Genomic DNA, 26,908 nt, shown 5'->3' with positions numbered 1-26,908 from the left:
CACACACAGGCAGAAAGGACAAAGGTGAACGTTAGCCGGCCTACAAAGCTTAGCAATTCAGGGTATTTAAAATCACAAGGAATCCGGGGTGATGACTGGCTTCTTTGGCCCTAACATAAAAAGAAGATGTAACTTAGAATGAAGGGCAGGAACAGAAAAAGTTCTTCCTTGGCAAGAACAAACATGGCCCCTGAAAGATGTGGCAGTCTGCTTCCGCAGAGATTTACAGCCTCGGAAACCCTGTGGGGTTGCTATGAGTTGGAATTGACTTGATGGCAGTGGGTTGGGACCTCACAACTACAGGATGTCAGCTGGCATCAGAGAACCTTAGGAAAAGAATGACTGCAGGGCTGCCTGTGGTATCACAGGTCTCTCACCCAGTGGGAATGGTCAGGAAAGGATTATATACAGCAAAAGGTACAGGAGAGCATTCGACAGAGAGCATTGCGTACCATTTTCTCTATCGTGTCCCTCTTCCCTACCACCAAGGCCAACAATCACGTATATGTATGTATATGGATATGTATGCCCCGGGTAATGCAGTTTAGAGTCAACCACCAACCTAAAGACTGGTGATTGAACCCCTCCAGTGGCACCATGGAAGAAAGGCCTGGTAACCTGTTCTGTAAAGATTACAGCCAAGAAAACCTATGGAGTAGCTCTACTCTGTAACACATGGGGTTGCCATGAGTTGGAATCAACTTGACGGCAACAGGTTTGTGTGTGTGTGTTTTGTTTTGTTAGGTGCTGTCGAGTCGGTTCTGACTTATAGCAACCCTGTGTACAATAGAACAAAACACTGCCCTGTCCTGCACCATCCTCACAATCATTGCTGTTTGAGTGCACTGTGTCAATCCATCTCGTGGAGGGTCTTCCTCTTTTTTTGCTGACCCTCTATTTTACATACAGGACCCTTGTCTCTGTTTTTTTTTTCCTTTCTTTCTTTCCAAAGCTATGAAAAAAAGTTTTTTTGTTTCCTTCCATTTCTGACATGGTTTTAGGAATAAGTGAGAAAACGGCCTTCATTCTTTATAGCAATTCCCACCGACACCTAGTTTTGTGTCACTTAGGAATAAAATTTCAGGCTTCTTGGCATATTTTCTCCATAAAAAGATAATGTCACTATCTCTAAGTTACTCAGGATCCACTCTGCGTGGCATAGCAAAAATTTAAATTATACAATTTAAATTACTCCAAAGTAAAACTCCTTAAAAACAGAGAGAACAGCTTAAGTGTATATTCTAGAGGCAAGAGTAAATGGCGTGGAAAGTGGTACAAGGTTAGCTGAGAAGGTTTAATACTTAGATGTGGCAGCCAGTTGCAGTTTACACACTTTCCTCAGGAGACATAGATGGGGGTGGGGGGTGAGGTGTTTGTCAAAGAGTGAATCAGTTCATGAATACTCAGCTGTGAAATGGAAAATCAAAATGAAATAAGTATGACTGTAACTATTTTGGTCTATTAATATTCAAATATTAATACTTTCCTTTGAGAGGCATTACTGAACATTTACTCACAAGGGAAAATGATAGTTTGGGGAACATGTTTAAGAAAGCATTTAAACAGGGCTTGAATAACATGTGGTTTGCTTAACTCAAGGTAATAGTCCACCAGTTAAAATAAGTTCCCCATCTGAATGTGTCTTCTCGTTCAGGATCCCTTGGAAAAAATTTCCAAAACACATTACAACTTTTCGTACAATTGACACATGGTCCCATTTTCCAAAGACTTGATTTAATATTTTAATGCAATGTTATTTGACTTTGTTAGTATAGAATATTTAAACTTAAAAAGAAAATACCTTAATTTGTTTATGCATAAGCCCATTAAAAAAATGTTTCTAGGAGCTCTTGTTATGTTTATTCTCTAGAACATAACCGATCTTTGAAGTGGTGTATTAGTTTTTAAAAAGTCATTCCCAAGCTGAATAATTAGAGTGTAAAAACAAAAGCTATTCTTAGAGTACATTCCACATAGAAAGCTATCCACATGATGCTTTGATTCAAATAACATTTTTATAAAACTTTGTTATTGTTTGAGGTCTATAGTCAAGAGTGGCAATTTTTGTTTTTGATGATTATTCCATCCTGAAACAATTTCCTCCCTGCCCAATTATACTAGAATTAGGAGCACATTTATATCTGATGAGGCTTAAACTTCTCAACTGCCTGATTCAGAAATGAAGACCTTTAGTGGTTTGTTCATTTTGTCTCGGTGTAGAAAGCTCAAAAGAAAACAGAATCAATTCCCTTAAGTTTTTCTGCGAGAGGAAGGTTGCTTTGATCTCAGCATGTTGTGCATTTTTTATTGGCTGTTGAATATAAAAAGCTGTAGCCTCATCTGGTTTTTCTGTTATGTTCTCATATTGTAAATCACATAATATCTTCCAATCGAAATTAAAATGCCTAGGTCCAAAATACCAGTTCAAAATTGATTCATCATTACAGTTGATAAATTTCCAGGGTATTAGAAACTTACGCACTGGTTTGATTAATAGTCCACAGACTGTTAAATATATATTCATGCACTTTAGACAACGAATTCCTGGATATAGACATACACTCATGCTATTTTAGATCCTTCTTCCTACCATTGCAAGAGGCTGTTTTAGCTAATGTAACAGCTGGCTAGGTTATTGCTTCTACAGTACAATCCATAATGCAAAAGCAGCTCTTTTCTAAACATTTTAGAGCAACTGAAATTGTTTACATGTCTCTTTTAGGTCATTTTCCTATAAATTTGTATCAGTTGGTGTCACACTATTTGGTAAAATCCTCATTAAATTAGGACAACTGCACTTTGTTAAATATCTCTTATGCAGAGTATTACAGTAAAGTTACAGTAGCTGATTTGAGGCCATCATCATTAGTAAATACATAGTTCTAGAAAATGAATGCAAACTACAAAAATGGCACTGTATAATTAAACATCAAATAGTCCAAGTAATAAAAATCATAAATTAACTGCCTCTCAGTTCTGGTGAGGTCCTTTAAATACTGTCTCACGACTTGAACATTGGTTCTTTCATCAGAAGAGTGCCTATCCTTAAAGTTTGGAAATTTCAGCTCTTTTGGAGCACCAATCAGCTGTAAAAAGTAATTGGCATCTTCTGCCAAAGTTTCAAACTTTCCTACAAAATCATAATTGATCAAACATGGATAGCAGAGTTTGCTGACCTTCTCCCAGTGTATGTCCATTCCTACTGGCCGGTGGGAATCCAGCAGATAGTGGATGAACTCTTTGAACTTGACTCCAGATCCATTATTTAATGCTTCTTCACAGGCATTGGGCCGATATTTCTTTATAATTGCCTTCCCAAATACCGGATGGTAATAACTATTTGGGTGTTCAAATTTGTCCCTAAATGCGGACACTAATCTTTCCATGGGATCACGAACAAACACAGCTTTGGTGTAGGTATTTAAGCGAGTATATATCCCTTTTAAGTCAAAGCTATCTAGCTTTTTCAAGTGCTTTCCGTAGTGGACAGCATCATGGGAGATGTTGTATGCAGAGGAGGCCAATCCATTCAACACCATCAGAACTCTTTTCCAGTTGGAACAACCAGCCTTTGGTACTTCACAATATAAGATTTTGTGTTTATCTTCTACATAGATCCTGGATACCATGTGAAAAAGATGTGATTGGGGACGACTCACTCCACCATATTTCTTGCAAAACTTCTGGAGGAATGACCTGCGTTTTTCTTGGGTTACATAAGTGTTCTTCCATTTGCTGTCTTTGACTAAACTTTTATTTAAAGGACTAGTTTCCAATGGCCAATTCATTTTGCTGAACTTCCTGAAAAGAGCCTTTGTTCCTTGAAGTTTTTCGATCAAATTATTTGTTGATGACCTTATGGTTTTACCCAAAGCTTCATCCTTTCCTTGTGAGTGGCTGATCTCCGTTAAGACTCCTGTAGGCCTCTCAGAGTTGACTAGAAAATTTTCCTTTTTTTCCTTGGGCTCCTCAGGCATATGGAACTTGGGGTTCTGTCAAAATAGAGAAAGAGAAAGGTTGGAAGCATGTTCATAAGGAACTTAACATATTTGTTTTAAAATACTGTCAAGGGGAACATATTTCATATATGCTGCAAGAACAGTTTAGCAATTCATGCTGAAGATATACTTTGTAGGAAGCTTCTTTGTGGAAAACATAACAATGAAAAATGACATTAGCAAGGTGGAAATGAAAGGGCCCTGGATTTTTGTCCTGGCTTTGCCAGTCACTCTACAGAATGTAACTCAATCATTCTGTAGGTCAATGGTTCTTGAGCTATTAAGCTATTATTAAGGAGTGTGTTCTCTTTAGGTACTGATTTAGCTACTGCATCTGACTCTATGTACAAAATGTAATGATATTTGGATGGAATTTTGTTCTTGTTGTTTTTGGGATCATGTGTTGAAATGCACAGAACAGTCCAAAGTCATCAATTACATAAATTGTAGCAAGGTTAATCATAAAGTCCCAGTATTTCAGTTTTATAAGAATTTTTAAAAAGTGCTGTATTTTTCTCTAGGAAAATGTTCCATTTTTCTAAATTCATTTATCACAATAATTTAAGAGCTGTAACCATAATAGCATAAATTTTCATTATACATTTCCCAAGTGAAGAATGAAAAGTCTACTTTATGTCCTACTATGTAAAATTGCATCAAAAGTAGGAGGATTTAGTTCTCTTGCCAGAAGGATGAATCAGCCCCTCTATCCGTTCTCTTCATCTGACTACATCCTTCCTACAACTCTTGCAGTGCCTGGATAAAGGAATAAATGGAAAATGGGGTTTAAAAGGTAGCATGGGGTTTCCAAGGTGGCATTTTGTCCTCTGATAGGGACAAAAATTATAAGGATTTTGGCTTTTATTCTGGGTGAACTAACCAGGGAGCCTTTGGAGGGTTCCGAGTAAAGAACTGACATGATCTGACTTATATTGGAAAAGGGTGAGTGTAGAGAAGACAGGACTATAGATACACATATGGGGTTATCAGCATGTTATTAGACAAATTAATGAATAAATGATGTGCTGTGGGGGTAACATCTGTGGCCACCAGTGTAGAAGTGGGGGGATTTGTGGGAAAAACTTCCTAGAGGATTAAAAAAATTTTTTTACCATTGTATCCCTAGTGTCTAGAATTGTGTCTAGCATATAATAGTTACTCTCAAATATTTGTGGAATGAATGAATTAATTAATGGAATTAAATTTTGGTGGATGATTAGAAATTTTCCAGGCTAGGGGTATAGGGTGGAGCTGGGCAGGGCATTCCTAGCAGAAGTCACAGTAAAATAAGCAAAAGAGCAGAGGAATGAAGCAATGTGGTGTGGCAGCCAATCCCAGGCATCATGGTCCTTTACCAGCTAAGCTTTAAAGGGACTGCTTCTTTCTAATGCAAGAAGATTGTGTGAGTAAGCCCACGATATTGGTAAAGTAATGATGTTTCATTTTCTTGAATATTGGTCCATCAGACCAGAAGACAGAGAACTATTTTCCTTGCATTTCATTGCTGCTTCCAGGATATGTCCTTCTGCTCCTGTGAAGCACATGCATACTGCTGAGCCTTCCTTTCCCCTCCTCACGCTGTCATCTGTCTTTACCAAGATCTCTTCACCTTATGCACTGAAGACTTTAGCACCTAACTCAGACTTTGCTCTTCACCCTGCTCTTCTCGTTACACTTAGTGACTCTAGCACCCAGTAACCTCGCGGTTTCTTGACCATCTCACCTCTAACAGCTTTCTCCACTTCACATAGACCTTGCCATCTCCAGTCTGCACCACCTGCATCATCTCTCTGACCATCACTGGCTAACCTCCCAGCTTGTCGTTACTTTCAGTTTTGTAAATTTTTGACCACGTTTTCACTGTTATACAAGCTCTTAGCAGCCAGCATGGCTGGTTTTTCATCCTTTAGCTCTCAGCTAATAAGTCACCTCCATAGAGAGGCTTTCTCTGTCCTACCTAAGCTATATCCCCCTCTGAGATTCCGTTCCCCAGTACCCTGCTTACTTTCCTCATAATACTAACCATCACGTGAAATTATTTTACTTATTTACTTCTATGTTTTGTTTTCTCAACCACTCCACCTCCACTGCACTAGAATATGACTGCAGAGGCCTTATCTGTCTTATTCTCTGTTGACTCTCTGGTACTAGCACAGTACCAGACACATGAAAGAGGTTGTGAGTTGACTCCAACTCACAGCATCCCCATGTACAACAGGATGAAACACTGCCTGGTTCTGCATCATCTTCACGATCATTGGTATGCTTGAGCCCATTACATAATAGACGTTCACTAAGTAATTTCTGAATGCGTAAATGTGATTATGGTTTAATAATGGACTTCCAAACAATTGTTTTAGGACCTTGCTGAAGAAAAATACTGTTAACAGAAAGGTCACAGTCAACCTAGATAAATAATTTACCAATTCTTGTTAAGGTGCTGAAAACCTGTATTCAAACAAATCTTTGGTAGAAGAGAAAACAAATAAAATAGACACATCTGCTGAAAACCTGTATTCAAACAAATCTTTGGTAGAAGAGAAAACAAATAAAATAGACACATCTTGAGCTGCTCTGGCTAAAGTAAGTGAGGAGGGTGTAGCGCCTTACCTGCCTGCCAAATCAGATTGGTTTAAAGTCATTCATTGCTGCCTTGGAACACCTGGAGGGCCTGCTAGCAATCTGGATTCTCGGGCCTTGCTGTGGACACACTGAATCAGAATCTCTGGGGGTAGAAACTCTCCAACTTAAGCTCCCCAGACACTCTACAGGCAGTAGGGGCATTCAGGGATCACTGAACTACAGCATAGCAACTGAAAGTAAAAAAAATAAGGGACAAGGCCTGAGAGGTCATCTTACACTATCCAGGGAAGAAACACACCAAAATGGTGGATGTATTTCAGTAAAAAGATAGAAATACTTGGTTGCACAGCAGGGATATTATATCAGCTCTCACATGAACCAGATGAAATACCCTTCATGTTTATCCACTTCCCTTTACTGGAAGTTCATGTTCATCAAGCAACTTTCTAATGATTAGTTTGGGTAGGGAGATAACTGCATGAGGGAAAGGGTCATCACTGCTTATAAGTTAGACTTCAGTCTCGTGTTAGTTTATTTAGTGCAAGTCAGTTTCCTCAACTCTGTCAAATTGAAATAACGTCAAAGCGTTAATTCCTCTAAAGTTCTCCAGTTGGACAGCCACCAGACTTGCTCCCAACAACACCCTAACCTCACCATTACTCACCTTATAAAAATCTTTATTAGGATGTATAGATAAATCCCTCCATACACCCACCCAACTCCATTTCCTTCCATCCACAGAAAAGGATTTCTATGACTGAGGAGTTTGAACTACTCAAATCAAAGTTAATGACATTTTAAAATTCAGGCTATGCTTCCTCAATTATTTTTCTTGGAGCAAAATACAGAACTTTGATATCTAGTGTTCTTATAGTAAATACCAATATCATCATCACAATGGTAATAACAATAAGAACAATAATGATAAAAAGAGTAAAATCTTATACCTCCGTTTTCCTTCGGAGTACTTCGTTCTGATCGTCCCTGAAGCAAACACATACAAAGCCAAACTTAGCCTGCTCCCACCACAACTGGTTCCTCCTTATGGTTTTTTAATTTTTTTTTTCTGAAATGATTTCAATTACTTTCTGCTCACCAAGTCACAAAATCTGAGACAGCTTTAATAGTCAGAAAGCAAATCGGTTATTTTACATTTCATACTGTCTCTTTCATCTTTTCAAAATGTATTACCTCTTAACTGAATATTCTTTAGGATCCTTCTAATTAGTCTCCAGGCAAATTATTACCAACTTAGTTTTCCTCAAACATTTTATTTTTCAGCCCTCAAAATTTTGTACTGGCTCCATAATACAGAAGTCAAGTCGCGATTCCTAAGCTGGCACTCGCAGCCTCTCACTGTTGGGCTTCTTCTAACTTTGTGTTCTGCTGTCTCTTGACATCTACTCTATCTTCCACTTCCTTCCACCCTGGGCTCTCAGCACCCTCTGTCCATGCTCTCCCCTTTTCTGGGCACTTTCCAAATCTTCTAGGCTGATACAAAATCCTACTTTCTCCGGGAAAACCACCCAGCTTTCCATCGAGTGATTCCATGCCTCTTCTAACCGACTTTAGTGCTTTGTCTGTACCACCTACAAGTAATTTTTTCTAGCTTACATAGCTTTTGCTATTTGATTTTTCATTGGAGAAACTCTTTCATCACTACGAAAATTGTAAGCTATGGCAGAGAGCTATAGTTTTCCATAAATATCTTTCAAGAATGGATACTACTGCAAAGTTAGTTGAAATATATGTAACTAAAGACGCAAAAAAAAAAAGAAGTACTCGAAGACCAGAATCTGGTCTGGACCCAACCGTGAGTTTTAGGAACAAGTTTAGACTTTCAGTTTCTCCTGAGAACGACGGGTGCCATACAGAAGGCAGGGCTCTAGAGTGGGAAGGGCACAGTTTCCTGGGGTTGAGCCCTGGCTCTGCCTGCACCTGGCTGTTGGACAATGAGTAAGTATCTTAGCCTTGCTGAGACTCAGTTCCTTTATCTGAAAAGTGGGGATAATAGCAGTAATTACCCCAAAGGTGGCAAGGATTAAATGAGTTAATAGCCGGCACATGGTAAGTGATATTATTATTGCCATCTTTCAGGGACAATTCATTCACTTCCAACTAAATTGAAATGTGGCAATTACGAAAAATTATGTGTCCTGCCACCTATGTGTCTTTAATGCTGACTACGTGCTGATGCTACCATTTCTGAGAGTGTCCTACACATTGTAGACTGTGTCTGTGTGGGGACCTTGTGGGCAATTAACAAGCAAATTTGATGATGATCATATTAGTGATTAGATGGTGATTTTTTTCGCCTTCATGTCATTTAGCTTTGACATTTTTCTAGCTTAACTTCATATTACTTTGAATAATGTATCTTTTGTGATTCAGCTTGAATCCAGAGATGAGTGCAGGTACATTTCTTCATACTATCATGAAGACTTAGTTTTAATAAGAGTCATATGGGAGTGGAGTGGAATGCACACAAGTCGGTCATTTCTGGGAATGCAAATCAGTGCTCTCTGCTTGATCCCTCTGTGCCACTGCTATGCCTCTGAAATCTTGATTCAAGGGCTTCAAAGCTGAATGCATAGTTATAAGAGGAGTGAAGACTGTGACTGCATTACCAACAGGACACTGGGAGCAATTGGGAAGACTGTGGGTATACAGTCCTAACATGGAGTATATGCTTGGCATTCCAAGTCCAGTGCCATCTGCCCCTATCTCCTTCTCCAGCCTCCCCACCACTCTCCACCTTCAGTTACCCATTGAACAAATGTTTCCTGAGTACTTACTGGGTGCCAGCCACTGGCTGTGCATTGGAAATAGAGGTAGCAAGACAGACTTGGTTCCTGCACTTATGGGACATTCTTGGAGTCAGGGTAGGAGAGGCGAGTACAGAAAAGCAACCCAGGAATTACTGTAGCATGGCAGGTGATAAGACAGAGGGAGAATGTGACACTAAGAGAGCATAGGAGAGGGGTGTCTAATCCGTGGAGACTTGGAGGGTTTCTTGGACAAAGTGTGGGCCTTGCAAAATTACTTCCATTTCTTATCTCTAAGAGTTTGCACTTGTTTCCTCTCTCTTGAATATTCTCCATTTTGTTGGTCTAGTTAAAAGGCTGGGGCAGAGAACGAACTGATTTAATCACCTCATCAACCCAAAGATGAGACTATGGGTACATTCATTTTACAGATGAAGGACCTGAGGCTCAGAGAGTTTAAATAACTTGGTTATTATTGCTAAACTGTGCTTCTAACCTCAGTCTTAGTCATTAATGTCTTTTTTGTTTCATCTGCACTGTATATCAAACAATCTATTTCTTGTTTAACAACCAAATAAAATGATATAGGTAAAGCTCCAAGCATATGCCTGCCACAAGACAGTACAGGGGTTAAGAACTTAGATTTTTGAGCTAAGAACCACAAACCTGGCTTTACGTCCATGTTCTACCATTTTTTGTCTGAGTAACTTTGGCTAAGCTATTTTATTTCTCTAAGCTTCAGTTTCCTTGTCTGTAAAATGGGGATAATAATAGCACCTACCTTGTAGGGTAGTTGGATTACATGAAATGAATGTTAAAGAGTGCTGAATGCAAAATATGTCCTCAATAAATATTAGCTATTTTTTTATTGACCCATTCAATGAATATTTATTTATTGAGCATATTCTATGTGGCAAACATTTTCTAAGTGAAGAGAATTTTCTCCTGATTTTTCATCTCTGCTCTCTCTTCCTTCTCACTTACAGCAGTTAGCAAAGTCAATGGCGGTAAGGAAGAGGAGAAGAAAGAAGAGAAAGAGAGAAATAACTGAAAGATAAAAATGAGGAAGAAAAAATCAACTGAAATGGACACAAAGGCAAAGAAAAGGAAAAAGAAGAAAAGAAAGCATCGTTATAAATAATAAAAAAAAAAACGCATTGCCATTGAGTCGATTCCAACTCATAGCAACGCTATATAAATAATAGGAAAGAATAATAAACCCTTGGGACTAGAGGGTAAAGAGAAACTAGTGAAGTGTAGCCCTCTCCAAGCTAAGCTCTTCAATACACATTTAAACTGCTTAAACACAAAACAGTTTCTGAAGTAATGCTATTCAAGTTGATCCAACAAGCTAATATCCATTCTCATAATCTTGGATGCAAGGATTGAAATTATGATTTTCTTTACCAGTTTTTTCAGTTTTGAGCTTAATTATCTAACCCTTTTTTTTTTTTTTTTTAAGGCAAAGAAGCTTAAAATATGAGGGTTGAGGAAGTAACAGAATGTGAATATCAACTGGAAGTTTCTCTTGAGAATAGTGCTTTTCTCTGGTTTGGCAAAACCACCAGGAATTGAAAACAGACCTCACCATAATTTATATGAGTAGATAAAGCTTCTCTCCAAGGGGTTCAATATGCTTTTATAGATTTATAATTATATCTTCCTTCTAAGGTATGTAGAAAAAATAAGGCTATTATTTTCTTTTCAAATTTACAGATATATAAATCAAGATAGACTGTACAATAACTTGCTGACATCATCCTGTAAAGGCAATGCAGAATTCAGAAGTATCTAATTCTCTAAATTCCAACCCACTTTGCTTTACTTAGCAGAACACCTTGCTTTTTAAACACAAAACTTTAATGAGAGCTGCAACTTAAAGTGAAATATATTCAAAATGTTTGGTTCTCACTCTTTTCTCTCTTAGGTCCTATTTGCACGATGTCAACCATGGATGTTTTTGTTGTTAGTTGCTGTTGATTTGGCTACTACTCATGGTGACCCCACATACAAAATGTTGCCCGGCCCTGAGCCATTTCCAAGACTGTCTGTATATTCTACTCCATTGTTGTGGTCACTAGGAAGCTCATCTTCTAGCACTCGATCAGATAATATTCTGATGTGATCCACAGAGTTTTCATTGGCTAATTTTCAGAAGTAGATTGCCAGGTCTTTCTTTCTAGTCTTTGTCTGTAAACTCTGCTGAAACCTGTCCAATATGGGTAATCCTGCTGGTATTTGAAATACAGATGGCAGAGCTTCCAGCATAATAGCAATACACAAGTCATCATAGTATTACAAACTGGCAGGTAGGTGGTGGTAACCATGGATAGGAGTAACAAAATGCAGTCAACTATATTTGGCATGAAATAAGTAGAAAAAGTGGATGCTTGACCATTGTAATTTTGATATTTCACTGGAATTTTAGACATCAAATAGTTTCGGAAATGTGGTTTCTTAAACACCAAGTTGGTATTTAGTTTTCTAAAAATGAGTAGTTGTCAGCCAGCCTCTCCTTCCCTTGCATTTAAGATGACCACCAATAACAGTGTGTGTATCCAAGAGGGTTCTGGGGGAGAACTGCAGGAGGGAACCCTGACTCCAGTACCTTGTTCTAGAGAGTGCAGTTGCTAGGTACAGTTCTTGACTTTGTTTTCAGAAGTATGGTGAGGAAGAAGGAACCAGCTGCCCTAGGTGGGAATACCTAAGTGTAAAGTTGTTACTTCTGTGGGTTTTTTTGGGGGTGGGTGGGGGTGGGATGGGTGAGAAGGATTGTTATGGGCATGGAGTAGGCAAGCAAGAGATTTTCGCAAGCAAGATGAATGAATTCATGAAGTGACACCTGAGATGAGAATCACCAGAGGGTCAGTGAGGGTCAGCGGCACGGGTAAGCAGTGGAGGAGGGAATCAGAGCGCTCCCATGGGATGACAAATGGATGTGCAAGGGAGAAGAAAGCTGTTGTGAGGCCAGGTCCATGGTGGCTGGATAGGTCAGTGAGGTATAAAAAGAACATTGGATTTTGAGTCAGATCAGCAAGGTCCTCTACTTATTACTTGGCTGATTTTAGGACATTGCTTTTGTTTGTTTCCCTAGAAGCAGTCCATGAGACAAGGATTTGAATGCAAATAGTTTATCTGGGAATTTATTCCAGGAAACACTGGAAGGAGAGTGGGGAAGTGAGGCAGGGAAAGCAAGACGGAGAATAAACAGTGAATTATCAAGCAAGTTAGCATTGTGAAAACGGGAGCTCAATTCTACTCAGGAACTCTCAGAGCCACTGTAGAACACGTGCCCAGAGATAGCCCACCAAATCCAATCAGTCATTGGTAGACAGTTTCTGGAGGAGAGGGCTGGCATTTGAGCCTGTCTCTCAGGCAAGCAGGGTGGACTCCCTCAGGAGAAAGTCCGGCCAGAGAACAAAGACATGTTGAGATGAAAGCATATGGGAAGGGCACGGAGAGTAAATGAACATTCTAGATTCCTTGTTTCTCATCTTTAAGGTGGGAGCCCTAATAGCTACTCTTGGACATATTGAAATGGAAGTGATGGCATTTGGCTGGGATTCAGGATCCCTAACACCCAAATTCTGCCTTATCATAGTCACTCTCCTTTTGGAAGTTTTCATGGCGTGTGTTTTCATATATGTACATAAAATAAGGCCGAGAAAAGGAACACCTTATAGCTAGATGGAACCCTAGTCCTACTAAGCTGAGCTAAACCACACAGATTGGCAAGAATTCTTTTGCCCAGACAAGGCAGGCCTAAGAGCCAGCACCAACTTTGGCCAAGAGGCCTCTTTAGACATTTTACTGAAGTTCATGTTAAAATCTCAGCCCTTTGATTCAGATGAGTGTTTTAAAATATTAATTCAGTAAATGAAGTTACTGAAGCCCAGCACAGTGTCTGACATATAGTTGGTTTCCTTAAAACATTAATTCTACCTGACCATGACTTTCTTCTCTGATTTTCCCTCTATACTGGCTATGTCATCCATAATGCCTACCTTCCCAGCTTCAGACTGAAATGGTCACTGCAACAGACCCTGTTCATGGAGGCAGGGCTGGGTGGGCACTGATTCAATTAGGAGTGGGCAGCTTATCCATAGACCAGCTGGCAGCCAATGAGGTGGCTGGAGCAATGGGCTCTGCCCAGGTGGGGGGACAGAACTAGCTAAATCAATGAGACCATCTCCCTCCCCTCTGGGTTCTAGACTAGAAAATATGGAGAGACTTGGCCAGTTATTGGTAAGGAGGAAAAAAAGAGCAGTCAAAAAGAAAAGTAGAGCCCAAAGGAATAGCTGAGTCAGTTTAATCGTAGAGCTAAGCACTTTCGCATGTGGTGAGGGCCCAAGTCCCAGGAAGCAGCTTATACCTGGGGGCCTGTTTCTTCCTCCACCCATTGCCTACTAGTCCAAACCTACTTGAGCCCTGGTAATAGCAATGACAACTGTGAAAGCAGCAGTGACACAGGGCAGCAATACATTCCACTGGTCTCATTTGGTTAAGCACCAGCCAGCCCCAGATCAGATCTGCCTGTGTCAGCACCTTTGAGTGGCACACACCCCCTTCTGGCTTACATTTGTCTGCATATCTGACAGCTCAGCTTTGAGTAAATCCCAACCATCTTGGTCTAGAACAGGCAACTTGTACTTTGGTGCTACTATTGGTTACCTGGGGCCTGAGCTAGGAGGAGCAAGTTGCTTGTGGCACCAGATCATGCCCTGGGGATCCTAGGGCCATGCTGAGGAGGGTTTATTTTCAGGATTTGAATGCAAAGGAAGAATGCAAGACTTAAGCTAGCAGCAAGGCTGAAGGATGGGGAGGCAAGAGGGGATCCAAGTGGGTTGCCATATGAGGGGCCAGAGTAAACAGAGCCCTAAGGAAGCAAAGTGAGGATCAAGCGATAAGTTTGCAAGGACTTATCTATTCATGAATTAAAATAAGTTTTATTTCAAGAATATTATTTTATTAATTTTAAATTTAGAAGCTTTTTGGGGGGGAGGTAAGGTTAGAAGCTTTATGGTTACTGCCCCTGGAAGATGACTGTACTTGATTCTACATCTTAATAAAAGGGCAACTAAGAGGCATCTGTGGCCGTGGTCTCTCTTTTTGTTCCCCCTTTCTTTGCAAGGCCACTTGCGAGCTGCACTAATCCTGATCCCCTAGCCTGAGGGTGTAAGTCTTCTGTGTCTGGACAACCTCAGGCCTGAGCTGGTATGGGATGAGCTCCTACTGGACACAGGAGGATCACAGAAGGATGCCTGCCACCTGCAGCCAAGCCTAGGTAAGTGCAACAGCGTGTCTGGTGGAGAAGGTGGGGTGGGGCCACTCCAACCCCATTTGTTATTTTCTTTAGGGCAGAATTGGAGGCTGGTGTTGCCATCCAATCATAATTCCCTTTTATCCTGACAGACTGATGGACAGGGATCTCCTTAATCTATTTATAGAGACACAGATATCAGAAAGCAAGTAGGCATAATTCTCTAGAGGTCCTTCAGACACTGCATCATCTTCACTCCCCCTTTCTTCACTACAATTCTGTAAACTACTCCTTGGAAGGAGCAAAGATATCTTGGTATTCCTTGCTCAGAAATAATACTCCAGCTCATTAACTACATCTACTCCCTATACAAGGAGAAACTGATTGTCCACAGTAGGGAAAGGAAGTCTCAGGCTCCATGCAGGGGCTTTTCCTAGAGCTTTCCATAACTGTAGGTCACTAGTAACTAGCTTATAGCCAATACTGCAGCAAAATGAAAATGTATGGAATTGAGTGCTGTTCACTTGTGAAATCCAAAGAAATTACTTGGACTTCTGGATCAGTTTGCAGGCCAGTGGGAAGACCTTCTTGCTTTATCTGTGACTCTTGACCCACATGTTGAGATTCCCTGGTTCAGAGCATGTTTCCTCCTGAGCTAAGAGAGTGTATTTATACCAATTGGCAGGGAAGGCCCATTTGTCTGTCTTGACCTCTGTCAGAGGCTCCACTCTCCTTTAGTTAAAGAAAAGCTCCTAGAATCAAGACAATTGGAATAGAATGAGTGACTTGTGAGCTGTGTGCCTGGATCAGTGATGAAATGAGAAGGTTGAAGGTTATCTTTCAACTCCTGATCAACTCCCAGTGATTGGCACGGTCCCCATAGGACACTAGCCTTATAATGCTGTCTCCATGGTTACTGATACACTGACGAAAGCCATCCACCTCCTGCCATGAATAGAGGCCCATGTAAACAGGCCACCTGAGAGTTCAGTCCACAGACTGATTGCCTTTGATCCAGGGCCCTAGTAGACTAATTTTTAGCAAAGTCTAGTTTTTATATTCTAGGCAGTAACTTGGCAGATGTATGGCCAGAAAGATGGAAGCGAACATTTTCATGTGCTACTGCATTTTGAAACAGTTTCTCTGGGACTATAGTACCCTTCAGGTGGTTGTCTCCAAGGTAACTAGTATCATTCTGCTCCACTAATCACATTCGGCTACCTTCATCCAGACACTTTTCAGTTTAGTATATCCTTCAAGGTATTTTCTAGCCCCCATCCCTGTACTGTTTCAGAATGAGGAGGACAATCTTGGGGACTATGATGGTTAATTTTATGGGGCTAGGCTATGGTACCCCATTGTTTGGTCGGACACTAGCTTAGATATCTCTTAATTGTATTTTTAAGATGTAATTTAGTCCCTGGGTAGTGCAAATGGTCAACATGCTCTGCTGCTAACCAAAAGGTTGGTGGTTAGTCTTCCCAGAGGCACCTTGGAAGAAAGGCCTGGTGATCTACTTTCAAAAGATCACAGCCATTGAAAACTCTAAGGAGCTCAGTTCTACTCTGTCACTGTAAGTTGAAACAACTCGAAGACAACTGATTTTTTAAATTAACATTTACAACCAGTTGACTTTAAGTAAATAAGATTACCCTCAGTAATGTGGGTCCATCTTATTCAATCAGTTCAAGGCCTTAAGAGCAAAAGCTGAGGTTTCCTGAAGAATAAGCAATTCTGTCTCAAGATTATACCATGGAAATCCTAAGTTTCCAGCCTGCCCCCAAAATTTCAGACTTGCCAGCTCCCATAACTGTGTGAGACAATTCATTAAAATAAATTTATCTATCCATCCATCCATCCATCCATCCAATCTCTTAGATTGGTTTCCCTGGAGAACCCCGACTGATAGAAGGATCTACAGGTGCACAGACCAATTTACAAAAGAGCCCTGTGGAAACAGGCAGGTTGTGAGACACATGATCCATACCTACTTCAGCCCAACAACTTACAAAATGGGAGGAAGATAGCTCTGAAGACGAGACATCATAGATTTTCACCCCTAATCATTCTTGACTGCAACCGTCAATGGCCTCACATGGAAACAAGCCTGGATGGTAGAAGGACAGAAAGAAGGTGGGCTCACGTGGCTGTCACATGAGTGAGAAGGCCACAGCGACACAGATAAAATCAAAGAGGAAGGCAAGACCACATCTTGTAGGAATATTTGATTATAGTAAGGATTTTGGATTTTATTAGAGGTGTAATATAAGCCATTGGAGGTTTTAGACAGGAGGATAATATGATATGATTTAAACAGCTCACTCTGCCTGCCTGCCATGTGGAGAATGGACTGGGGGCTGATAGGGGAGGAAGCAGGAGAAGATCAGAGTAGCCCAGAGAGAGATGGGTGGCTTGTAACAGTTGAGATGGAACAAAAAGGAGATTGCAGGATACAGTTTCACAAAAAATTCCATACTAATTTTCCTGCGGTCACGTCCCAACTCCCAAATTTTCAGTGCCACCACACTATATTTCCTGCTGAAGCAAATCTGAATAACTTTGGTTTTCGAAGTCCTTATGGCGACCCCATGTGTCAGAGTAGAACCGGGCTCCATAGGGTTTTCAATGGCTGATTTTTCAGAAGTAGATCGCCACACTTTTCTCCCGAGGTGCCTCTGGGTAGACTCAAATTTCTAACCTTTCAGTTAGCAGCTGAGCACGTTAGATGTTTTTACCACCCAGGGACTCCACAATACCTATACTGAATAGTTAATAAGAAAGCATGTAATAACATAGGCTCGGTTATTCTGTATAACGTTTAAGGTATGTTAGTCTTCTCTTACAAGATAGAAAAGCCCTTTAGACCAGGCAACACGCTTGCACTTTCTTCCACATCCTCCACTGCACTTGGCACAGCCCTGAACAGAGGGCGTTTGTTCAAAATTGCATACTGATTGACTGAAAGCGTACATCATGGGCATCTGTCTCTTTACTACTTCTGTTTTATGAAGAAGGGTGATTATCTGTCAATACTCATTGCACCATTGAACCAGTATGCAATGCATTAATCATCTCTGAGATAACCAGATGAGGCTTTATTGTAATCTCTTTCTATTTTGCTGAGATAATTTCGCTTGCTTTGGAGTTTATGAGGCCATAAGTGGCTCCCATCTGTTGATGAACGTATTTCTAAGAGTCATTTAGTCTCAAGTATGAAATACTTGAGGGGAAGTTAAATTGTAACTTTTATATTAAGTGTCATCTTAGTAACAGAACCAAAATTGGAAGCATGTGTTCAATTTTGGTCTTTCATTTTCAAAGCTTTAGGTCAGGCAAAGAATTAATTTCATTTGTTTACAAAGTAGATTATGCCTAATAAAATCTATTTTGTTTATAGTCACATTTTAGTCAAGCCATTGCCTTAGAAAATGAGAGAAATCTGATTGGTTAATCATTCAACATAGTAAATTACATTATTCTACATTCACAGAACACTGGCCTAATTGAATTATCCAGTAATAGTATGATGAAAATATTTCCTTCTAATACATTTTGGGCAAGGCACATGCCAGTGATGAAACAGTGAAGAATCTTGTTTATTTCACCCTTGTTTGATGATTGGCCACAGAACGTAACATAACACTTGTGTGGAGAATAACTTCTTCCACATTAAGGATAATAAAGATGTGGCAGCTTTCACTGGGTCCCTTATTCATACCCGAATTTTCACTACTTGTCTGTATTTCTTTTCCTTCCCAGAAATTTGTTCTCTGATAAGTGCTACTTTACAAAATAAAATTAAATAAAATTGGTTTCAGTTTATGCATAATAGAAGGGATAACTATTGTCACTTTTCTCTCGCTAATGAGAAGTAGAAAACTCTCTATAGGCACTTTCCTTCACTCTTGAGATTCTGATGAGGGCCAAAGAGAACTTCCTCCAGCAAAATGCAGAAACACATGACAATCTGCACACAATGTCAGAGAAGTCCATCCATAGATGCTGGCAGAGATCTGTTTTAAGGGGTCTGTCTATGCCTTATACATAATATGGATTCTACAGAAATGATCCCTACTTTTTAAAAAACAGATACAAACATACCAACGATCATGAAGTTGGTGCAGGGTTGGGCAAAGTTTCATTCTGTTATCACAGTTTGCCATGAGTCAGAGCCAACTCCATGGTAACCAACATCGACTTCTTAAAACACCTTTTTAATGTCATAAGCAACTTTTGTTCAAAATGACTACTACTCAAGTGCCTCTTTCACATAATTCCAGAAGACACCAAGTTTTCATGTGAGTCTTCTATTCAGTTTTTTATCATAAGAAGAAACAATAACATGGATAAAGTGGCTTAAAAGGTAGATAACTACCACTGTTTACTGAATGTTTTGGATACTCAATACTGTTAAAGATATTCAATATTGTTGAATATTTTAGAATGTATACTCAGACATGATGAAAACCAGCTCTGTGGCCCATTCTTACCATAGCTTTAACCCAAGAAGTAAGTGAAAGACTTTCTATAGGAAGGTGGTGTTTGAGGTACCAAATGCTGATGGGTCTCTACTAATTGTGCTTTTCACTAGTAGAACTCGGCTACTAAGGTTTGATGTAATGTGTTGAGAGAAAAATCTCAAATGTTGGTGCTAACCATTTTGCTAATAAAACCTGCTAAATGGAAAATTTTTATTTATCCAGCTGATCTTCAGGTGCTGATGCTAGCAAGTTGGGGGGAGGGGGCGATATGATTACAAAAACTCCAAAGAGAGGAAGAAAAAGAAGAGAAACAGAGAGACTAGAAAATCATTTGCTGAACAGATTTCATTGGCCTAGTGGGTGATAGCATCTTAGTTGGTGTGATTCATTTACATTCGATGGTAAAGTTATTATTTTTATTCTTTTTAACAGATACAACATTTTCCACACAGTGTTTCTGTACCCCATATTTTTCACACTAGTGATATGCAATGATGCAGTTATTATTAATAATGAAAAACTTAAAAAAGAAGTTTTAGAAGATTTATTTTTTTTCCTGCAAAATAAAAGAACAAGAGAACATTTTACAGTGAATGAGAATAGAGGATTCTACTTCAATTCCAGTTTTATATCCATAATATTTTTGTCTGGCTCTGCCAAGGAAAAATTGCCAGTGAGTAATAGATTATCTCAATATATTCTTTTTTTTTTTCCCCCTTCAGTTCTTAATCTCTTTTCAGGTCACAGATAATTTTCTCTGAGACCAGATTTGCTTATTTTTCACCTGTTTAATTAAAAAGCAGTTTAAAGCTCAATACGGACTCTAGAGTGAATATATGCTCATCTTGATTGTTAAAATGCTCTGAAAAAAGACACACCAAATCATATATATCTGTATTCCAGGGTCTCATAACATTGCTACCTTGCTGGTGTCAAAACTGGGGTACTGATTAGGGTGGTCATATGTAGGATCATTTCATTAGTAGGACAACTTCCAGAGGAAATACTGATGCAGGATAATGGTGAAGAAAAGGGTTTAAGAGTGAGATATGCCCAGATTCAGATTCTGGCTCTTCCATTTACCAGCTATGTGTCTTCATTCAGAAGATATTTAAGGAGTATAGAATAGCAAAGAGGGCCACACTGTTGAGTTGGAGTGCCTGATTCAATTTGGTTCAGCCACTTACCACGTGTGTGATCTTGGACAAACAACTTTAATCTCTCTAATCTTAAATCTAATGATCTGTACCTACCTCACAGGGTGATGTACTGAGATTTAAATGAGATAATTGTATGTAAGATTTAGCATACTTCCTACATACAGAAAGCTCATTAAGTCCTAACTATTACTATTAACTGAGGTGTTAGCAGCTCCATGGGAGAAAGGCCTGGTGATCTGCTTCCATAAAGATTACAGCCAAGACAGTCCTATGGAGCAGTTCTACTCTGTATCACGAAGGGTTGCCATGATTCGGGGGCCAACTTTGACAGCTAACAGCAACAACAAGCACTGAAATACCTGGAAAATTACTGAACTCTCAAGCCTGAGTTTACACATATATAAAAATGGAGATTAAAATACCTACTTTCATAGGGTTGTTGTGACAAATAAATGAGATATCAAACATTGATTGGCTAGCATAATTTCTGGTCATTATTATCCAGAAGAATCTTGAGTGCTTGAGGGAGAATTATCTGTACATTTAGTTGCTAATAGCTTTCACATTGTTACTAATACACAATTTCCTTTATTTTAACCATTATTTTCTTTATGGTGTTCATGCTTTTAAAACAACCCAGGGCCATGTTCTCATCCTCCCTTTGTTTTGCCAATATATGTACATATCCACAGGTAGATGACACACTTTCACCATAGTTTAACTTCCTGGCCTCTGATTAAAGAGGTGAGTCCCGGCTCTTTGATATTCATGTCTTCATCGTATTTTCTAGGTAGAAAGTCATCTGACCTTTAATAAAGGTCAACTTTTATAAGTCGTTCATTATTACCCACTATTACTGCCATACTCTTTGATCCTTTCCAACTTGCTTTCAAGCATTTTTAAAAAAAGGACTTCCTAAATTGGATAGCTTCTTAAAACCCCAACTTCCAATTGTTGAAGGTAACCTTTAGAGAGAATTAAGGGAATAGGATCTTTACTAGCTTCATTAGTGCTGAAGTTGAAAAAGGAAAACATCTTTAAGACAAAATAATCTCCTTGAGTGCACAGCCATTTTGATAAGAATAGTGCAAGATAATGCAATCCTACTTTAAATTTAGAAGTTCTAAAGCTCACGCTACACTGAAAAGTCAGCAGAGAATGACATTGCCATGTTTATATTTGAGAAAAAAATCAGGGGCCCAAGTTTTAACCCAAGCAAACTGTTTAATATTCTACAGGCAATTATGGAATGTGGACGTAAAGGTAAAAGTGAAGATCTGGGTATCTCTGCACTTTGAATCTTTCATTCCCCTGACTATGTGGCCATTACCTGTAGAGAACACAGGTAGTCTTGACTTGTCTCTTCTGTTTTTGGTTTAGGTTCCTTACCTGGAAAGGCAAAGGGCAACACCTGGCTCTTAAAAAAATCGATGACACAATAGGTTTGAACATTCCAGTGTGTAGGGAGTAGCCAGTATCTGGCAAACTAAATTAAGCATTCCAACACTACGTATGATGGCCACTGGTATTCTATCCAAATAGTATCTGACCACTAAGATAATAATTTGGTGAGCTCAAGAATTTATATCCAACCAGCCTTTGACTGAGTGCTTATGATATGTAAGGCCTAACAGTGAACACAGAAATGTGCCAAACATGATTTCTTCCCTTTAGGATGAATCTACCTAGTCACAAAAACCACACTGGGATACAAATAATTAGAATAAAGAGTAGAATATGTAAGAGTTTATAGTGGAAGGGCAAACAAAATAATATTGGATCACAGAAGAGGGAGAGAGAATTTTTAGCTACGTGATGAAAGGAGGTGGAATTTGAATTGTGCCTTGGAATGTTAATAAATCTTGTACATGAAGAGTTGTTGTTAGGTGCCTTTGAGTCAGTTCTGACTCATAGTGACCCTATGTACAACAGAATGAAACACTGCCTGGTCTTGAGCCATCCTTACAATCATTGCTATGTTGGAGCCCATTGAAGACTCGTTGAGGGTATTCCTCTTTCTTGCTGACCCTACTTTAGCAAGCATGATGTCCTTCTCCAGGGACTGGTCCCTCCTGATAGCATGTCCAAAGTACATGAGACGAAGTTTTGCCATCCTCTTTGTCACCTCATTGCATAAACACAAGGAATTCTTTGACTACAGGCTTCAATTATCTACTATATAAAAGAACGTACATAGAAGGTATGAATTCACTACATGTTTGTCTACTATAGAGTCGCTCTGAGTCGGAATCAACTTGATGGCAATGAGTTTGGTTTTACTATATACAAAGGCAGTTTCCAAAAGTTAAATTAAAAAGTTTTTTTATATTCAATTTTCCCATTCTCTTGCAGATCATATTTTAATTTGGTTTTGAAGGTATTTTTGGGAGTATTTTAAGGCATTTAATCTACTATCATAAAAATTATTCAGAGAACTGATAGGAGACTTCATCTCTATGAGGAACATTTTTCAGGAAAGGAAATTGTTGTAGCGCTGAACCGCCAAAGAGGCAGCTGAAAAAAATGGGTCATGCATTCATCTCTTCTGGGACACATGCTGCCAAGCAGTTTGCAGCAGTTTGCTGCTCATTTTTGCCCTCTCCTCGTAAACAAGCGCATTAACAAGTTACTTTTAAAAAAACCATACTAATTTCCCCAGTGAATTACACAGGAAAGAAATCAGCGTTCCCTCCAGAGGACTCAAATACTTGTTTGTTCTCAGAACTCAGGTGTGGTACAATAGCTGTGGGCTAAAACCGCAGGCTGAATATTGGCCAGCAGGCGAGAGACAGCTTCCCCTCTGCTCCAGCCCTGATTTCTCATGTTGGTGCGCAACTCAGAGCTTGCCTGATGGAAAAAAAAAGACTCGATTTTCAATTTCAATTTAATTACACAATCTATAGTGCCAGGTGGGAAGGATTTATGGGCAAGATTAACGCATGATGATGCTCCCTTTCATATGCCTTTCTGATACAGAACACTGGATCGATTATCCAAAGTGAGTTTTCAAAAATGTTTCTCAAGAGCCGAATTCTTCTGGTGGCAGAGGGATTTAAAGAGGGTGTGACTTCATTTCTTGACTGCTGTCCAGAATTTAGATAAATTAGAGGTGTAAAATGCCTCTTTGAATTGTATTGTCACGGCATTCTTAACTTGAGAGTGGGAAGCATCTCTCGATTTAAGAGAATGAATAGTAATTCCATTATAGAGTTAGAAATATCAGCTGGCAGACGCTGAACCATACAATTATTTCTTCTGAGAATGACTGTAAAACTGATGTACTTAAGACCCTTCCCTCTTATGTTAAAGTCCAAAGACATACCCTCTCATTCGGGATGGAAACCATTACGATTTTATCCGGCAGCAAATCAATGTTTAATATCATGAGTAAATATTTGGCGTTCTATTTTGGTGCCTACATATTCTACTAGTTTAACCAAATGGAAAAAGAAGGAAAATACAAGAAATGAAGATCTGCCCATAAGCAATGGCCTTAATATATTTTTGATCAACTGCTTTAACTTGTTAATAAAGAAAATAGGTCCCTTTATAAAGAAAAGTATTCTTATGTAGCTTAAATAAATGAATATGGCAGCAATAGTAAAGCAAAACTTTACTGATTATTGCACAACCTTACCAAACCACTTGAGTGCATACAAATAAAATGATAAAGAAACTAAGTTCAAGAGGCAAATAAACTATTTGAAGTGGCCAACTGATTTTACTGTTGCACCATAATGGCATTTTCAAGTATTAAGAGGGCTGCTACTACGAGTGAACATTTATAGTGACATTCAAAAGCAAAATGGCTTCTGAGAAGCATTAAATTTTGCCTACTAGATTTCCAACAGAGTATATTATCCAAGTCAACTGGATTTTAAACTCTTGATGAGTTACAGGTCATGAGTTATAATTTATGCCAAAAGAGAAACAAAACAAAACACGGAGATGTGTGTCTGTGAGTGAAACCTGAGCACATTTTGCCACAGGCCAACGTCTGCATTCCGAGTCTGTTGACACAGGCGACATTTGGAGAAACTGTAGGACAGGCCTATTGAAAGAGCAGGTAGGGGTGATGCCACCCCCGCTTTTGGCGAAACCCTTCATTGGTTTGTATGTATGACTGTTTGTTTCAAGCATCTTAACCATTTAAATAGAGTACCTCCATCTCCCTTAAACATAAAAAGTAAATAAGTGCAAAGGCTGGATAAGAAAATAGTGAAGCAGACAGGAGTCTAGCTAACTGTGAGTAGAAATAAAAGGCCATAATGAAATTTTCCACTGTTAGGGGTTCAGTTCTTACTGTCTGGGAAGGAGTGACTTTCTGCAGGGTGAATTAACACTTGGGAAAATCACACAGCAGCGTCACCTTAGTTAAGGGAAAATTAGATAAAAGTATCTATTTGCAGCTGTGACATATCAATGCAGAGGTTACGATACTATCAGAGGGACGCTTACAAGTTAGAACAGGCGGCTTCCACTTCTCTCCTATTTCCCATCAGTTTTCCATACTTGGGCAGAGTAGGTGGCGGGAAGCAATGGGGTGGAGGCAAGAGACCAAGAAAGTACATGATCATCCACATATGACCAACCGATTTGTTCTTGGAACCAATAACATGTCTTTTGTTCACATCCAATAACTAGCATTGCCTTTTGTTTTATTACATTTACTGGTACTTAAATATTAACATTTGAAGCAAAACTCTATATGACAGTTTATGAAAAGTGAAGAAATACCTGGCTGATGATATGTTCCTGGATTTTTTCTCTAGTCACTGAAAGAGAAAGCAAAAAGAAATTTAACTTTAAAGTATGAAAATGAATAAAATGCAGTCCTGATCCTGCCCCGTTCTCAAACTCCAATAGCTGCCATGGGCTCTCTGAGAAAGGATTTGTATCACAATATTATCCACTGTTGTCAAGTTGATTCTAACTAATAGTGACCCCATAGGGTTTCCAAGGCCGTAAATCTCTATGCAAGCAGACTGCCACGTCTTTCTCCCTCGGAGCCGCATATCACAATATAAACACTTAGAATCACTCCAGTAATTGGAATAAAACAAAAATAAAAACGTAAATAAACCACATTAGATGAAGATAACAGAAAATGGCATGGAAATCCAGGAAGGGTGATATCAGAAGAATGTATTAACCTTTGGCAGAGAAATAGTGAAGAGATGAAAAGGACCGAAGAGAAATTGGAACAACAGCCAGTCACAGGTTTCCAAACCATGCCAACCTGTTCAAGTATAACACTAACACTGAGCTCAGGGAACCTTGAGGAGTGGACAAGGAGACTTGGAGGTGGCCGATGACAGAAGTGCTACTTTAAAAAATTTTTTTCTCACCTGTGAAGATGATAAACATACTATTATACTTTGTTGTGATGGTATTGCTAGAGATTAAGCACAAACCAACAGTTTTATAAACGGTATCCTGGTCGGGACAGGATAAAGTCAGAGTAATACATGAAAAGCAACAGAGGGGTATAAAGGATAAAGACTCTGAAACAATAAACCTCAGTCATTGTGAAATTATGCAGAAAGTGATCAATGTCTTATGTCTTAAATAGAAGGAAATAAAATCCTTAGTGATAATAAATAAATAACCAATGAACCACTAGGAAAGAGAATAAAGAAGAAATGTGGTGGCAACGGAGTTATTATGTAGTTGTAGACACCTCAGCGTGATGCCAACATCTCAGCTTGATGCCGTCAAATAGACTCCAACTCATAGCGACCTCATGTGTGCCAGAGTAGAACTGTGCTCCATAGGGTTTTCAATGGCTGATTTTTTGGAAGTAGATTGCCAAGCCTTTACACTTTATTAAACATATACTTTTTTTGTGTGTGTTTAAAGTAAACTTTTTATTTGGAGATATTTGTAGGTTCATATACATTTGTAAGAAATAATACAGAGAGATCCTATGTGCCCTTTATCCAATTTCTTTCAATGGTGACATCTTGCAAAATTATAGTACAATATCACAATCACAATATTGACACGATACAGTCAAAATACAGAACATTCCATCACCACAAGGACCCCTCATGCTGTCCTTTTATACCTACACCAACCCTCCCAATCCTACCTCCTACTAACCCTTGGTAATCACTAATCTGTTATCTATTTTTATCATTTTGTCATTTCAAAAATGGAACCAGACATTAGATGACCTTTTGGGATTAGCTTTATTCACTCAGCATAATTCTCTGGAGATCCATCCAGGTTGTTTTGGGCATCAGTAGTCAATTCTTTTTATATCTGAGTAGTAGGCCATGGTATGGATATATCACAGTTTGTTTAGCCATTCAACCATTGGAAGGACACCTGGGTTGTTTCCATGTTTTGTCTATTTGAATAAAGTTGCTACAAACATTAATGTACAAGTTTTTGTGTGAACACAAGTCTTTATTTCTCTGGGATAAATGGCCAGAAGTGTTAACTGCTGGGTTGTATAGTAGATACGTGTTTATTTAAGAAACTGCCAAACTTTTTCAACAAAGACATTTAATAAATAAGTGATTGTTACCAGCCAATGAATCAACTAATAACAAGTATATTTTTAAATTTTACTAAGTGTTCAATACTGGGCTAGATCTATGAGGAATACAGTAGAAGTATAAGGAGCATAGAAAAAAATGGTGGGGTAAGAGTGGGC

At 39.1% G+C, this 26,908-nt stretch overlaps 1 protein-coding gene across 2 annotated transcripts in view; it reads right to left on the bottom strand.

Moving 5' to 3' along the window:
• Positions 1-2,274: 2,274 nt before the first annotated feature.
• Positions 2,275-26,908, bottom strand: part of CHST9 (carbohydrate sulfotransferase 9) — a 287,298-nt gene continuing 262,664 nt past the window's right edge. Inside the window, exons 4-5 of one of the 2 annotated variants that reach the window (XM_004387756.1) lie at positions 24,985-25,022; positions 2,275-3,992 (exon numbers count right to left, since the gene is read on the bottom strand). In XM_004387756.1, coding sequence (XP_004387813.1) covers positions 2,901-3,992; positions 24,985-25,022 — 1,130 coding nt within the window. In that variant the 3' untranslated portion in view covers positions 2,275-2,900. The remainder of the gene's footprint in view (positions 3,993-24,984; positions 25,023-26,908) is intronic. The other variant, XM_004387757.1, reaches the window with a different exon arrangement.

This window comes from Trichechus manatus, unplaced genomic scaffold (assembly GCF_000243295.1).
Source record: "Trichechus manatus latirostris isolate Lorelei unplaced genomic scaffold, TriManLat1.0 scaffold00193, whole genome shotgun sequence".
Lineage (NCBI taxonomy): Eukaryota > Metazoa > Chordata > Mammalia > Sirenia > Trichechidae > Trichechus > Trichechus manatus.
This window is presented reverse-complemented; position numbering and strand designations above follow the sequence as displayed.